The 14821-nt window shown below is 48.3% G+C and overlaps 1 protein-coding gene across 1 annotated transcript in view; it reads right to left on the minus strand.

Annotated features, from left to right (window-relative positions):
- LOC144688336 (protein O-GlcNAcase-like) overlaps positions 1-14821 on the minus strand; it is a 56264-nt gene that overhangs the window by 15399 nt on the left and 26044 nt on the right. Inside the window, exons 6-10 of the mRNA XM_078554771.1 lie at positions 11452-11724; positions 10233-10337; positions 8630-9279; positions 5253-5427; positions 4083-4139 (exon numbers count right to left, since the gene is read on the minus strand). Of these exons, the coding sequence (XP_078410897.1) occupies positions 4083-4139; positions 5253-5427; positions 8630-9279; positions 10233-10337; positions 11452-11724 (1260 nt within the window). The remainder of the gene's footprint in view (positions 1-4082; positions 4140-5252; positions 5428-8629; positions 9280-10232; positions 10338-11451; positions 11725-14821) is intronic.

A 14821-nucleotide genomic window follows, 5' to 3' on the forward strand; every position in this document is an offset into this window, starting at 1 on the left:
ACTGTGTTTAGAGGTGGTGTAAATGACACGGGGAGAATCATTGCAGTGGAACCCTGTTGGACTGAAACCTGTTCGCAGTTTTTAGTCCCTTATAACCAGGGCACCTAGCAGAAGGGACAGCAGTGATTTTTTAAAACATTTTTTCATGGGATCAGGGCATCACTGGCAAAGAACAAAGAAAAGTCCAGCACAGGAACAGGCCCTTCGGCCCTCCAAGCCTGCGCCGATCATATTGCCTGTCAAACTAAAACATTTTGCACTTCCGGGGTCCGTGTCCCTCTATTCCCATCCTATTCATGTATTTGTCAAGCTGCCTCTTAAACACCACTATCGTACCTGCTTCCACCACCTCCTCTGGCAGCGAATTCCAGGCACTCACTACCCTCTGCGTAAAAAACTTGCCCCGCACATCACCTTTATAGTTTTCTCCTCTCACTTTAAATCTATGTCCCCTAGTAATGGACTCTTCCACCCTGGGAAAATGCTTCTGACTTTGTTACCCATCACTAACTGCCCTTGAATTGAATGGCTTGCTGCGCCATTTCAGAGGCCATTTCATTGACCCGTCAATGTGGAAATTGCCCAGGTATGTCCTGTACACAAAAAGCAGTTCAAATCCAACCGGACAATTACCGCCCCATCAGTCTACTCTCCATCATCAGTAAAGTAATGGAAGGGGTCATCAACAGTGCTATCAAGCGGCACTTGCTTAGCAATAACCTGCTCGCTGATGCCCAGTTTGGGTTCCGCCAGGGCCACTCCAATCCTGATTTCATTACAGCCCTGGTTCAAACATGGACAAAAGAGCTGAACTCCCGAGGTGAAGTGAGAGTGACTGCCCTTGACATCAAGGCAGCATTTGACCGAGTGTGGCATCAAGGAAACCTAGCAAAACTGGTGTCAATGGGAATCAGGGAGAAAACTTTCCGCTGGTTGGAGTCATACCTAGCATAAAGGAAGATGGTTGTGGTTGTTCGAGGTCAATCATCTCAGCTCCAGGACATCGCTGCAGGAGTTCCTCAGGGTAGTGTCCTCAGCCCAACCATCTTCAGCTGCTTCATCAATGACCTTCCTTTCATCATAAGGTCAGAAGTGGGGATGTTCACTGATGATCGCACAATGTTCAGCACCATTTGCGACTCCTCAGATACTGAAGCAGTCCATGTCTAAATGCAACAAGACCTGGACAATATCCAGGCTTGGGCTGACAAGCGGCAAGTAACATTTGCACCTTGCAAGTGTCAGGCAATGACCATCTCCAACAAGACAGAATCTAACCATCGCCCCTTGACCATGCATTACCATTACTAAATCCCCCACTATCAACATTCTGGGGGTTACCATGGACCAGAAGCTGAACTGGACTAGCCATATAAATACTATGGCTACAAGAGAAGTCAGAGGCTAGGAATCGTGCGACGAGTAACTCTCCTCCTGACTCTCCAAAACCTGTACGCCATCTACAAGGTACAAGTCAGGAGTGTGATGGAATACTCCCCACTTGCCTGGATGAGTGCAGCTCCAACAATACTCAAGAAGTTTGACACCATCCAGGACAAAGCAGCTGCTCAATTGGCACCACATCTACAAACATTCACTCCCTCCACCACCGACGCACAGTGGCAGCAGCGTGTACCATCTACAAGATGCACTGCAGGAACTCATCAAACTCCTTAGACAGCACCTTCCAAACCCAAGACCACTACCATCTAGAAGGACAAGAGCAGCAGATAGATAGGAACACCACCACCTGGAAGTTCCCCTCCAAGCCACTCACCATCCTGACTTGGAAATATATCGCCGTTCATTCGCTGTCGCTGGGTCAAAATCCCGGAACTTCCTCCCCAACAGGGTGTACCTACATCACATAGGCTGCAGCGGTTCAAGAAGGCAGCTCACCACCACCTTCTCAAGGGCAATTAGGGATGAGCAATAAATGCTGGCCTAGCCAATGACGCCCAAATCCCATGAATGATTGAAAAAAAGTGAACCACATTGCAGTGGGTCTGGGGTCACATGTAGGCCAGACCAGATGAGGATAGCAGACTTCCTTCCCTAAAAGGGAATTAGTGAACCAGATGGGTTTTTACGACAATCAGTGATAGCTTCCTGGTCACCATCAATGAGATCAAACGATTTGCTGCCGTATTACTCCTCCTTTTATTTCACCAGATACCAACCCCCAGGTGTAACCAACACTTGGTGGAATGGTCCTAATAGCCAGCTTGGTGATTCTTAGTGTTGGCAAGTGACTTTTAGTCTTTTGATCTCCGTGACTATATAAGCTGCAATTATATGATACCTTTCATGACAAAACAAGTCGTCTTACAGCCAATGAAGTACTTCTGAAGCATTGTAAAGGAGAAAATGCAGCAATCTGCGCACAGCAAGCTGCCATAAACAGTGATGTGACCCGATAATCTGTTTCAAGTGATGTTGGTTAAGAGGTAAATACTCGCCAGGACACCAGCGAGAATTCACATGCTCTTTTTTGAAAAAGCACCACAGGAACTTATACATCCACTTGAGAGGGCAAATAGGATTAAGGTGTCATCCAAAGGATGGCACCTCTAACACTGCAGCACTTCCTCAGTACTACGCCAGGACTATCCGCCTAGAGTTCGATGCTAGGTTCGAGAGGTGGGACTTGAACCCGCAACCTTCTATTCAGTGTGCTAACCATTGAGCCACAGCTGAGGCTACGCAGGTTACCAGTCCTCACGCATTTTACATGTTGTATAATTCACTTAATGGAAGAACAAACTTGCATTTTTGTAGCACCTAGAGAGCATCTAACCGTTTCCACTTGACATTCAATGGCATTACCATCTCTGAATTCCCCTCTATCAACATATTGGGGGTTACCATTGACCAAAACGGAACTGGACTAGCCATATAAATACTGTGGCTACAAGAGCTGGTCAGAGGCTAGGAATCATGTGACAAGTAACTCACCTCCTGACTCCCCAAAGCCTGTCCACCATCTACAAGGCACAAGTCAGGAGTGTGATGGAATACTCTCCACTTGCCTGGATGAGTACAGCTCCCACAACACTCAAGAAGCTTGACACCATCCAGGACAAAGCAGCCACTTGATTGACATCCCATCCACCATCTCCACCACCGACACATTGGCAGCAGTGTGCATCATCTATAAGATGCCCTGCAGCAGCTCACCAAGGCTCCTTCGACAGCACCTTCCAACATCCACCACCAATCTCTACCATCTTTGTAATATCGTCAGAGCTTGCCTAGGCCTCAGCTCATCTGCTGCTAAAACTCTCATCAACGTCTTTGTTACCTCTAGACTATTCCAACCCCAAACTCATGTCCGGCCTTCAACATTCTACCCTTCGTAAACTTGAAGTCATCCAAATCGCTGCTGCCCATGTCCTAAATCACCCAAATTCCTGTTCAGCCATCACCCCCGTGCTCAATCACTCCAGGTGCGGCAGTGCCTCAGTTTTAAAATTCTCATCCTTGTGTTCAAATCCCTCCATGGCCTTGCCCCTCCCTATCTCTGCAATCCCCTCCAGCCCTGCATCCCTCCAAGTTATTTGCGTTCCTCCAATTACAGCCTTTTAAGCATCCCAAGCTCGAATTGCTCCTAACTTGACGTTGAATTGAATGGTAAACCCCCCCCAGGATATTGATAGTGGGGGATTCAGCGATGGTAATGCCATTGAATGTCAAGTGGAAATGGTTAGATGCTCTCCAGGCGCTACAAAAATGCAGGTTTGTTCTTCCATTAAGTGAGTTATACAACTTGTGAAATGCATTGGCAGTCGTGCCTTCAGCTGTCTAGACCCCTAACTCTGGAATTCCCTCGCTAAACCTCTCCATCGCTCATTCCTCCTTTAAAAGATGCTCATTCACACCAACCTCTTTGACAACGTTTGGCCATCTATTCTAATATCTCCTCAGGTCACTCAGCGTCAAATTTTGTTTGGTAACCCGCCGGAGAAGTGCCTTAGGATGTCTTACTGCATTAAAGGTGCTATATAAATGCAGGTTGTTGCTGTTAATTCTATAATCCTATGACCATAACAAGAGTCATTGTGTTGTTAAAACCCGATACTCACACTGGAAGCAGTTCATCCAAGAGTTGAATGAGTAAGTGTCTCTCTCGATTCTGCCATCTAGGGAAACAGAGTTAATTATTAACAAGAGCTTATTACAGGCAGGAAGAATTATCATCAAAAACATTTCCCATAACAGTCATTATTGTAAACCCAACAAAGGAATTTTTCCCACGAATAGAATTAAACAAAATAACACCGCCATCTGTTTTTCCAGAAGTGCAGGTACAGAATGATAATTGTATCATTAAGGTTAAGGGTGTGCAGGCGGAGAGCGTGATTCAGTATCTTTAACACATATGAGACACTCTTGGGTGTTGGTTAGGGAGGAGGCAGACATTTGCAATGTCACATTCTGTAAATAAACCTAGTATTAAGTAAATGATTAGTGTCTGGTTTCCTATTTCAACAACTGGCTTCAGAATGACTTAACACAACAGGACTGCAGTGTTGTCAATCTCTACCTAAATCTGACTTTTTTTAAAAATAAATACTCAAAACATTGAATCATACCTCACAGAGAGAAGCCGTTCGGTCCACTGTGTCTGCATCAGCTCTTTGACGAGCTCTGAACTTAGTCTCACTCTGTTCTTTCTCCAAGGTCTTGCAATTATTCCTTTTCAAGTATTTATCTAATCCCCTTTTTGAAAGATCTTATTGAATCTGCTTCCACCGCCCTTTCAGACAGCACATTCTAGTTCACAGCAATTTGCAAAAATTAAAATCCCTCATCTCCCCTCTTTGCCAAATCTGTTAAATCTTAGGAAGCTGTTTTCTGACTTCTCTAGATCTGTGGTCTCGTGCTGAATACCAAGGCCAAACTCTCACGGTGCATTATTTACACTCCATGCTCATGTCACCTTAGAAAACCATTAATATCAACCAGTTCACAACAGACTCACGCACAGTTAGAATAGTCTGTGGAGAAAGGAATAGCGGAAAATTGTAAATAACACAACCACTTTAGGTTAAATGGTCCATTTTGCCAGGTGCGCTCCTTTGGGTGACAATCATTTGGAAAGATGAATCAGTTGAAGTTTACTACTCCCCCTGTCAAATACTTACAGCAATTCCATGGTGCTCACAATCAAACTGCACAGTCCATCAGGAGCATCACCTTTACCCAGTGTCTAATCTTCACTAAGAACAGTGTAAGTGGAGCTTCTCACTCACCCAGCCACATAATAAACGCCTTGGCAACCAATAGCGTGTTCCTGATATCCCAGAGATAAGGGTAAAGGTCGTAGACTATTGCCCTGTTGGAGCTGCTCATGAGCTGTCGGTACAGCCGGACGATCCTATCACAGGCGAGCTGGAACGCACACGATCGGGCTCTCCATTCCTCTGCCTGTGGAAGTAAGATGGGACAAGGTGGAGACCAGGTCACAAGGCCGACATTCGCCACGTCGCTAGCTCACTCAGCCACCTAGCACCATCCCTCCAACTCTTTCACCCAAAATCTTTTTCGGTTCCTTCCCTTCCTCCTTCCACTGTCACTCCTCCCTTACTCAGAATCTACCAACCTCACTCCTCCCTCACTCTCCCTTATTCAGAATCTACCAACCTCACTCCCCCTCACTCTCCCTTACTCAAAGATTCACCAACCTCACTCCTCCCTCACTTTCCCTTATTCAAAGGTTCACCAAACTCACTCCGCCCTCAAAATATCCACCAACTTCATTCCCCCCTTAATCAACAACCCATCAATGTCACTCTCCCAGCCTCCCCTTAATCAATAACCCATCGGCCTCGCTCTCCCCTTGATCAATGGTCCATCGATCTCATTCTCCAACTCTCCCCTTAATCAATGACCAATCACCCTCACTCTCCCACTTTCCCTGTAACCAACAATCCATCGCCTTCACTCCCCCTTTCAGTCTCCCTTTAATCAACGATCAATCCTTTAGAATCAGTGGCTGTCTCTTGTATAGATGAATGACTCTAAGCAGAATGTCATTATTTTTTGTGGGGTCGGGGGGTGGGGGGGAATGAATTTTGTGTTTAAGGTATGAAGGTTTTACCAATTAAAGCTCCTCCAGCGATAGCATCAAGCACTAGCAGGGTCAGGCATAGTGTGGGTCACATACAGAGTGAAGTTCTCTCTACTCTGTCCATCTCCCTGATCCGTTCACATCTTCCCAAAGTCTTCCTCAGTCCTTCTTGCTGTTTCCCAAACCTTCTCCCACACCCTCCCCCCCACAATCCTTTGACACCTAACTCCGCCTCTGATGTCAAACCGGGTGGGCAAGCTGAAACGGGTGAGTGACCAAGAAAATGGGGGAATTTCCATGAAGTCATATATGAAGCTTTGGAGGTTAAGAGAAGTTATGTGCCAAGGAACACTCGTCAAAAATATGTGGCCTGCCAGAGGCAAGATTTCCTCATTGTGTGTGAGCAGAGATCACAAATTTAAGATGTTCTGTGGCCGCCACTTCTAGTCAAATTGTCAACGGGTCCTTAACGAGCACTTTTAACGATTTTACTGGCAATGGTAATGAGAGGTTAGCCACCAGAAGATGTTTAAATTGTTTAATTTGTTTAAATTCTTGAATCCTATTCATCATATGGTCTTCCTTCACTTCTTCTGGTGTTTAGAAACATTGACCTCGTGACTGAAACTCCATTGAACCCTCCGTTCTGAATGGTCCTTGTCTCTGACCTGAGATCAGAGAGCAGGCTTTTTATGTAGAGTCAGGAAACAGGAGCGCAAATCTCCGGGAAGGTCAGTTTTATGTTTTCAAAAAAGCATACTGGATCCATAACTTTATAAATATCGAGTATAAAAAACGTGGAGGTTACTCTCCAGCTTTCTGGTCAGGACTCAGCTGGAGTACTGGGTGAACTGAAACTCCCCAGGAGATGGGCAGTGAGGTGAAAATGGGAAACCCTATCCCAACCCCCCCCCGACTAATGCAGCCCCTTTTAACAGAGACATGTTGAAGGACGGGCTAATTAGCTTCCATTCCTCAAGCAGGTCTGCCATTTAAATATTTTTTTTATTCATTCATGGGATGTGGGTGCCTCTGGCTAGGCCAGCATTTGGTGCCCATCCCTAATTGCCCTAGTTCATAGGGCATTTAAGAGTCAACCACATTGCTGTGGGTCTGGAGTCACATGTAGGCCAGACCAGGTAAGGACGGCAGGTTTCCTTCCCTAAAGGGCAGTTTTTACAACAATCAATAAATGGTTTCGTGGTCATCATCAGACTCTTAATTCAAGATTTTTATTGAATTCAAATTTCACCATCTGTCATGGTGGGATTTGAACCCAGGTCATTACCCCGGGTCTTTGCAATACTAGTCCAGTGACAATACCACTATGCCAAGTTTTAGCAGGATGTGGGCCAGGTTTCCCAGGTTATCCAGCAACTAGGGGAGGCAGCAGGTAAGTGACTTCCCAGCACTGCTTGTGGGCCAAGGGGAGCAGGAGTGCTCCCCCTCCGCTGGCCTACCGCCCCTCCCCATTACAACCTACTAATCTCCCCACCTTCCTCCCAATCCCTACAATATCACCAGCAACCACACCCCCTCCCAAATGCTTCAGCCCTGCATCCCCCCAATCTCTAGACCCTCAGTGACCAAATTCTTGAGCCCCTCCCTTAGTTCTCTGCCCCCAACCCAAATTTGTCCATTGCCTGCCCCTAAATCTCTTTGTCCCCTACCCACCACCCTAAGATCTCTCCGTCCCCTTACTCCCTCTAGATTTCTCCTTTCTCCACTCACCCCAAGGTTTCTATCTCCTACTCCCCAGATTTCACCGTTCCCCTGCACCAACCCCTCCCACCCCCACCCCCCAAGTTTTCTCTACCTCCTATCCTGCACCCAGTACATGCTGCCCCCACCCCCATCCCCAGGCTTTTCTGTTCTGTGCCTCTCTGCCCTTGCCTACTATTGAGACCCGTGAGGTCTCCCTGTCTCCCGCCCACCTCTGCCAAACTCTCTAGCCACCCTCACCTCCTCCCCCTGGTGACCCACGATCTGGCCTTCCCTCCACTCCACTCCACTCCACTCCACTCCACTCCACTCCACTCCACTCCACTCCACTCCACTCCACTCCACTCTAACCCAAGCCTGTTGCCTGGCCTTCTGGACTGACAGCTGATCACCCGCTCAATCCGGCCAGGGACTGACCAGGGCTCAAAGTCCAAAGTTTTAAATGCAATTTAAAGGCGGGAGCTCTGGGAAAACCCAACTTGTAGATTTCTGGAGCTTCTTGAAGGCTTAAGAAAATTGGCCGAGGTCAGATGAGGGGCAATCGTTCTGTGCAGCAAGGTGCTATGGTCTGGAATACACTGCCCGGAAGGGAGGTGGAAGCAGATTCAATAGTAACATTCAGTTGGGAATTGGATAAACATTAAAATGGATTAAAGTTGTAGGGCTGTGAGGAAAGGGTAGGGGAAGTGGGACTAATTGGATAGCTCAAAGCGTTGGCACAGGTAAAATGGGCTGAATGGCCTCCTTCTGCCCTGTAAGATTCTCTTGGCTTGCCTCAGTTCTGCTCCCCAACTTCACCCCAATCTTCACCCCAGCCTCCGTTTTCCTTGGGCTTACCTTCTTCGACTCCATCTTGGTGTTGACACTCACAAAGTCACTGTTGGTTTTAAGCCAATGAAACTCACGGAGGAGGCCAGCAGTCTCCTCCCCGTGCTCATAGGGCAGGTGAAATAGGTCCACCATCAGCCGCAAGTCATCCGGGGTCAAGGCTCCCGTGAGGGGCAGCGTCCTTCCTGCAGGAGACACGCGATCCCCGCCTTCATCCTGCTCTGGGCCACCCTCGGCCCCATCTCGCTCCATCGCTCCGCAACCCTCGTTGCCAGCAGGCGGCCCACTCAAAGGCTTCGGGCGGTCAAGGTCAACGGTTCCCACTGACTCCGCTCCCCGTTTCTCAGGAGTTGGCAAAGTGCCATCTTTCTCAGAATCCCCAGGCCCGGTCTGCTCACCTTCTGCCTCCCGACCAACCTCAGTCACTGATCGATGGCCAACGCTCATCTCTGGACCTTCTTGGGTCTGCTTACACAAGGAAGGGACATCTCTGGTCTTGCCCAACTCCAGCTCTTTTGTGGGGCTGCCCTGAGGCAGTAAGTCAGTAGTGCTCGTACTTGGCTTCTCAGTCCTTGGTTCAATGTTCCCATTCTGGGTGAACACATCGGAGAGTTTGCTCCTGAGCTGTCCTTCCACTTCTTCCTTAAGCAGTTGTCTACCTGCGGGGAAGACCAATTCAAGGAAGTTAATCCCGCCATCCTTCACATCGGAATCCAGATTCCTGACCCCAAACTGAAAATCAATCCCTGGGGTTCCTCTTTATGTTAGCTGCCAGTCTTTCCTCATGCTCTCCCTTTGCCTCCAATTTCCTTTTTCACTTTGCCTCCAAACTTCCTATACTCAACCTGGTTCTCACTTGCATTAATCAACCTGCCATCTGCCATACACATGCTTTCTCAGCTTCATCTTACCCTCTATCTCTCTCTTCATCCAGGGAGCATTGGCTCCACTTGCTCTACCTTTCCCCCCGACTCCACCCGAACCATCTCCTCTTTATAGGCAGCCCGTTGTTCCATTACAGTTTTGCCTGCCGATCTTTAATTGAAATTTACCTGGAGCAGATCATTTTTCATCCCACTCAAACTGCCCTTCACCAATCAATCATTTTTGCTCATTGTCTTTTTGCTAACTTAAACCTTATATAACTCTGGGTGTGGAAGTGTTTCCTACTTTCACTCCAAAAGGTTGAGCCCCCTAGTCTTTCCCAGCCAGCAGGAGTAGCTTCTCTCTATCTACACTATGGGTTCCCCGTAATACCCTGAACACTTTGGGCAAATTACCCCATAATCTTCCAAATTCAAAGGAAGACAACCCTAGATGGTATAATCATTCCTGGGAATTTAATCCTTAAAGTCCAGGTGTCATTCTAGTACACCTATGTTGCACTCCCTCCAAGACCAATCCAACCTCCCGGAGATATGGTGTCCAGAACCAAACACAGCATTCCAGGCATGGTATAAAATTGAAGCATGATTTCCACTCTACGTTCCCAAGAATGCATTAAGAGACATATATGAATGCAAGTTCCTTCTCTATTGAAAGAAAAGGTTATAAAAATATACACATGTGCACAAACACTCACACAAACACACACAAGCATAAATTCACTCACTTGGGCACAGAGGTCTGTTCACTTCCTTCACCCAGTCATCCAGTGCCAAGTTCAAGGCTTCGTCGGGACAGTATGGCTGGCAGGACTCAGTGCCCTTCTCACCATCTGGGATGAGATTAACAGTAAATCTCTCTGTTAGAACATCTCAGCACGCCCATCCGCAGGGAACCCTCCCCACTCCCTCATCCTGCACACAGCCCCGTGAAATTAAAACAAACTCCGGGGAAGGCGGTTATCGGAAAGCTGGAATTCATCCCGAGTAACGTGACGCCTCGTGGGTCCCTGTCAGAATTGACAACTGCAGGACTCTTTGTACCTCACAAGCACTGCTGGAGTTGGTCACTGCACCAACAGTGCAGGGAACGCGAGTTCCAATCCCGATCTGAGAATCTGAATTCAGTTCAAGGAGAAATTAAAATGCTGGTCTCAGTAAAAGTGACCACAAAGGCGTCAGGATGTCGTTAAAAACCCATCTGGCTGACTGATGTCCTTTAGGGAAGGAAACGTCCCCTCTTTACCCAGTCCAGGCCTATGTGTGACTCCACTCCCTCTCCAGGAGGGGTAACTCTGAACTGCTCTGTGCAGTGGCCCAGCGAGTCATTCAGCTGCTACCAAACCACTTGTTTTCAAAGGTGGCACATCACCATCTTCACAGGGTGGCAATCAGTGTCAGCTTTGCCAGCAATGTCCACATCCAGGGAATGAACGAATGAAAGTGCTTTACAGGAGCAAGATAGGCTCTGGGTGGTACGGGTGTCAGTGATGGGATGGTGTTGTGAGGTGGGGTGGGGTGGGGAGGAGTGAACAAATTTAGTGGGAAGGTCAGTCAGGTAGAAGCAATGAGAATTTTTCCCAGCCCATCCTATTCTATCCCCACTTGTCCCAAACCCACCCCATCTCTCCCCGCCAGACTGCACCCCACCCCCACCAAACCCGCCCTAACCCAAACCCCACACCTCCGCTCACACCTAACCCACCCCCACCCATCTCCCCCACCAAACTGCACCCCACCCCCACCTGACCCACCCCCACCCATCTCCCCCACCAAACTGCACCCCACTCCCACCTGACCCACCCCCACCTGACCTACCCATATCCCCTGCCTTCACCCCAACCATCGCCCCTCCCCCCCCACCGCCCCACCAGACCCAGTCCCGGCAGCAGGAAGTGGACTCCACACCCCTCAACGGTTCGATCGCGCAGAAAGCCTGCCACTTACCCTCCATCTCTGTTCCTTTCCCACATCGGAACCACGTGGCCAGGGTGTGAATGGGAATGTAATTGGCCTCCAGCTCACAGTTGGGGTTGAGCAGCATGCCGTGCAGCCTGGAGACCAGGTTGGAGGGGCGGCCTTTGTAGGGCCCGAGGAAAACCCGTCTCTGGGCGTAGTCATTGGCGTGAAGGTTGTCCCATATCAGTGGCCGTCGTTTGATGACGTCCTGAACCTCCTGCACCGATTCCGGTGTGACCTCCTTGGAGATAACGGTGGTCCCTAAAATGCGCAGATACATAAAAGCGCCGCTTATTTTAATCCGCTCTCGGATCATTATTACCCCTTCGCAAAGTTCAGAAGAACATCAACTCCTCACTCGAATCCCTCGGGGGGTTAAAACCCACAGTCAATGGCTGCCTTTCAGTGGGTTTCAACCCCACCCGAGGGATTCGAGTACAAAATCCAGGGAATACTGAGGCCCTGCTGGATGAGATATTAAAAACACATCATGAAAATTGTTGTTTCCACCTTTCCCCCACCCTCAGGCCAGAGAGAAAAGTGCAAAATAGTTTTAGGAAATGAATGCAAGTCAACGCTTCACAAATCTACACAAAAGATAAAATTACAAAAGGCCGACATCTGATTAGTGCCAGTTGCTGTTTGTGGGAGCTTGCTGTGCGCAAATTGGCTGCCATGTTTCCTACATTATAAGAGTGACTGCACTTCAAGAATACTCGATCGACTGTAAAGCACTTGAAGATGTCCTGCGGTTTGTGAAAGACGCCATATAAAGGCGAGTCTTTCTTCCATTTAACCTGTTAAGTGGCTTGGAGATGTTAGGGATAACGTTACTAGTATTAACAGCCCAGTAGATCGTGAGTTCAAATCCCACCAAGGTAGGCGGACATCGAATTGGATAAATGCGGTGATAAATTTGTGAGCTGGAACCAGGATTTAAAACATGGGTGTTAAAACCGTCAGGTTAGTGTATAAACCCATCACAGGAATGTCAATGGCCATTGAACTGAAGGGGATATTCAGGGCAGACGGCTAAAACCTTGGTTGAGGAGATAAGTTTCAAAGAGCATCTTAAGTATTGCTGGAAAGAGAGACGTGTTGCTGAGGCTTTTCGTCATCATCTTCAAGGCAGCGCCTCGGTCAATCAGTGTCGACTCAGGGGAGGTGGTGGTGTAGCGGTGTTGTCGCTGGACTAGTATTCCAGAGACCCAGGGGACCTGGGTTCAAATCTCGTGGCAGGTGGTGAAATGTGAATTTGAATTAAAAGTCTGAAACCATTGCCTGATTGTTGTAAAAATCTGGTTCACTAATGCCCTTTAGGGAAGGAAATCTGCCATCCTTACCTGGTCTGACCCACTCGTGACTCCAGATCCACAGCAATGTGGTTGACTCTTAAATACCCTCTGAAATGGCCTAGCAAACCCCTCAGTTGTATCAAACCAAACCTCTGCGAAGTCTAAATCAAAGAAACTGGACAGACTGCCTGGCATCGACCTAGATAACATCAAACTCAGCCCTGTCGACCCTGCAAAGTCCTCCTTACAAACATCTGGGGACTAGTGCCAAAATTAGGTGAACTGTCTCACAGACTAGTCAAGCAACAGCCTGGCATAGTCATCCTCACGGAATCGTTCCTCACAGATAATGTCCCAGACACCACCATCACCATCCCTGGGTATGTCCTGTCCCACCGGCAGCACAGATCCTGCAGAGGTGGTGGGCACTGTGGTATACAGTCGGGAGGGAGTTGCCCTGGGAGTCCTGGACATCGACTCTGGACCCCATGAAGTCTCATGGCATCAGGTCAAACATGGGCAAGGAAACCTCCTGCTGATTACCATGTACTGTCCTCCCTCAGCTGATGAATCAGTGCTCCTCCATGTTGAACATCACTTGGAGGAATCATTGAGGGTGGCAAGGGTGCAGAATGTACTCTGGGTGGGGGACTTCAATGTCCATCACCAAGAGTGGCTCGATAGCACCACTACTGACTGAGCTGGCCAAGTCCTAAAGGACATAGCAGCTGGACTGGGGCTGTGGCAGGTGGTGAGGGAACCAACAAGAGGGAAAAACATAGTTGACCTCATCCTCACCAACCTGCCTGCCGCAGATGCATCTGTCCATGACAGTATCGGTAGGAGTGACCACCGCATAGTCATTGTGGAGACAGTGTCCTGCCTTCACATTGAGGATACCCTCCATTGTGTTGTGTGGCTAAATGGGATAGATTTCAAACAGATCTAGCAACTTAGGACTGGGCATCCATGAGGCTCTGTGGGCCATCAGCAGCAGCAGAATTGTACACAAACACAATCTGTAACCTCATGGCCCAGCATATCCCCCACTCTACCATTAGCACCAAGCCAGGGGATCAACCCTGGTTCAATGAAGAGTGCAGGAGGACGTGCCAGGAGCAGCACCAGACATACCTAAAATGAGGTGTCAACCTGGTGAAGCTATAAAACAGGACTATTTGCATGCCAAGCAGCAAGTGATAGACAGAGCTAAGCGATCCCACAACCAATGGATCAGATCTAAGCTCTGCAGTCCTGCCACATCCAGTTGTGAATGGTGGTGGATAATTAAACAACTCACTGGAGGAGGAGGCTCCACAAATATCCCCATCCTCAATGATGGAGGAGCCCAGCACATCAATGCAAAAGATAAAGCTGAAGCATTTGCAACAATCTTCAGCCGGAAATGCCAACTGGATGATCCATCTCGGCCTCCTCCGGAGATCCCCAGCCAATTCGAATCATTCCATGTAAAATCAAGAAACGGCTGAAGGCTGAACTGCAAAGGCCATGGGCCCTGCCAATATTCTGGCAACAGAACTGAAGACTTGTGCTCCAGAACTTGCCGCGCTCTTAGCCAAGCAGTTCCATTACAGCTACAACACTGGCATCTACCCGGCTATGTGGAAAATTGCCCAGCAGAACAAATCCAACCTGGCCAATTACCACCCCATCAGTCTACTCTCCATCATCAGTAAAGCAATGGAAGGGATCATCAACAGTGCTTCAAGTGGCACTTGCTTAGCAATAACCTGCTCACTGACGTTCAGTTTGAGTTCCGCCTGGGCCACTTAGCTCCTGACCTCATTACAGTTTTGGTTCAAACATGGACAAAAGATCTGAACTCCAGGGATGAGGGGAGAGTGACTGCCCTTGACATCAAGGCCTCATTTAACCGAGTGTGGCATCAAGGAGCCCTAGCAAAACTGGAGTCAATGGGAATCAGGGGGAAAACTCTCCACTGGTTGGAGTCATACCTAGCACAAAGGAAGATGGTTGCAATTGTTGGATGTCAGTCATCTCAGCTCCAGGACATCACCGCAGGAGTTCCTCAGGGTAGTGTC

Source organism: Cetorhinus maximus, chromosome 1 (genome assembly GCF_964194155.1).
Source record: "Cetorhinus maximus chromosome 1, sCetMax3.hap1.1, whole genome shotgun sequence".
Classification (NCBI taxonomy): domain Eukaryota; kingdom Metazoa; phylum Chordata; class Chondrichthyes; order Lamniformes; family Cetorhinidae; genus Cetorhinus; species Cetorhinus maximus.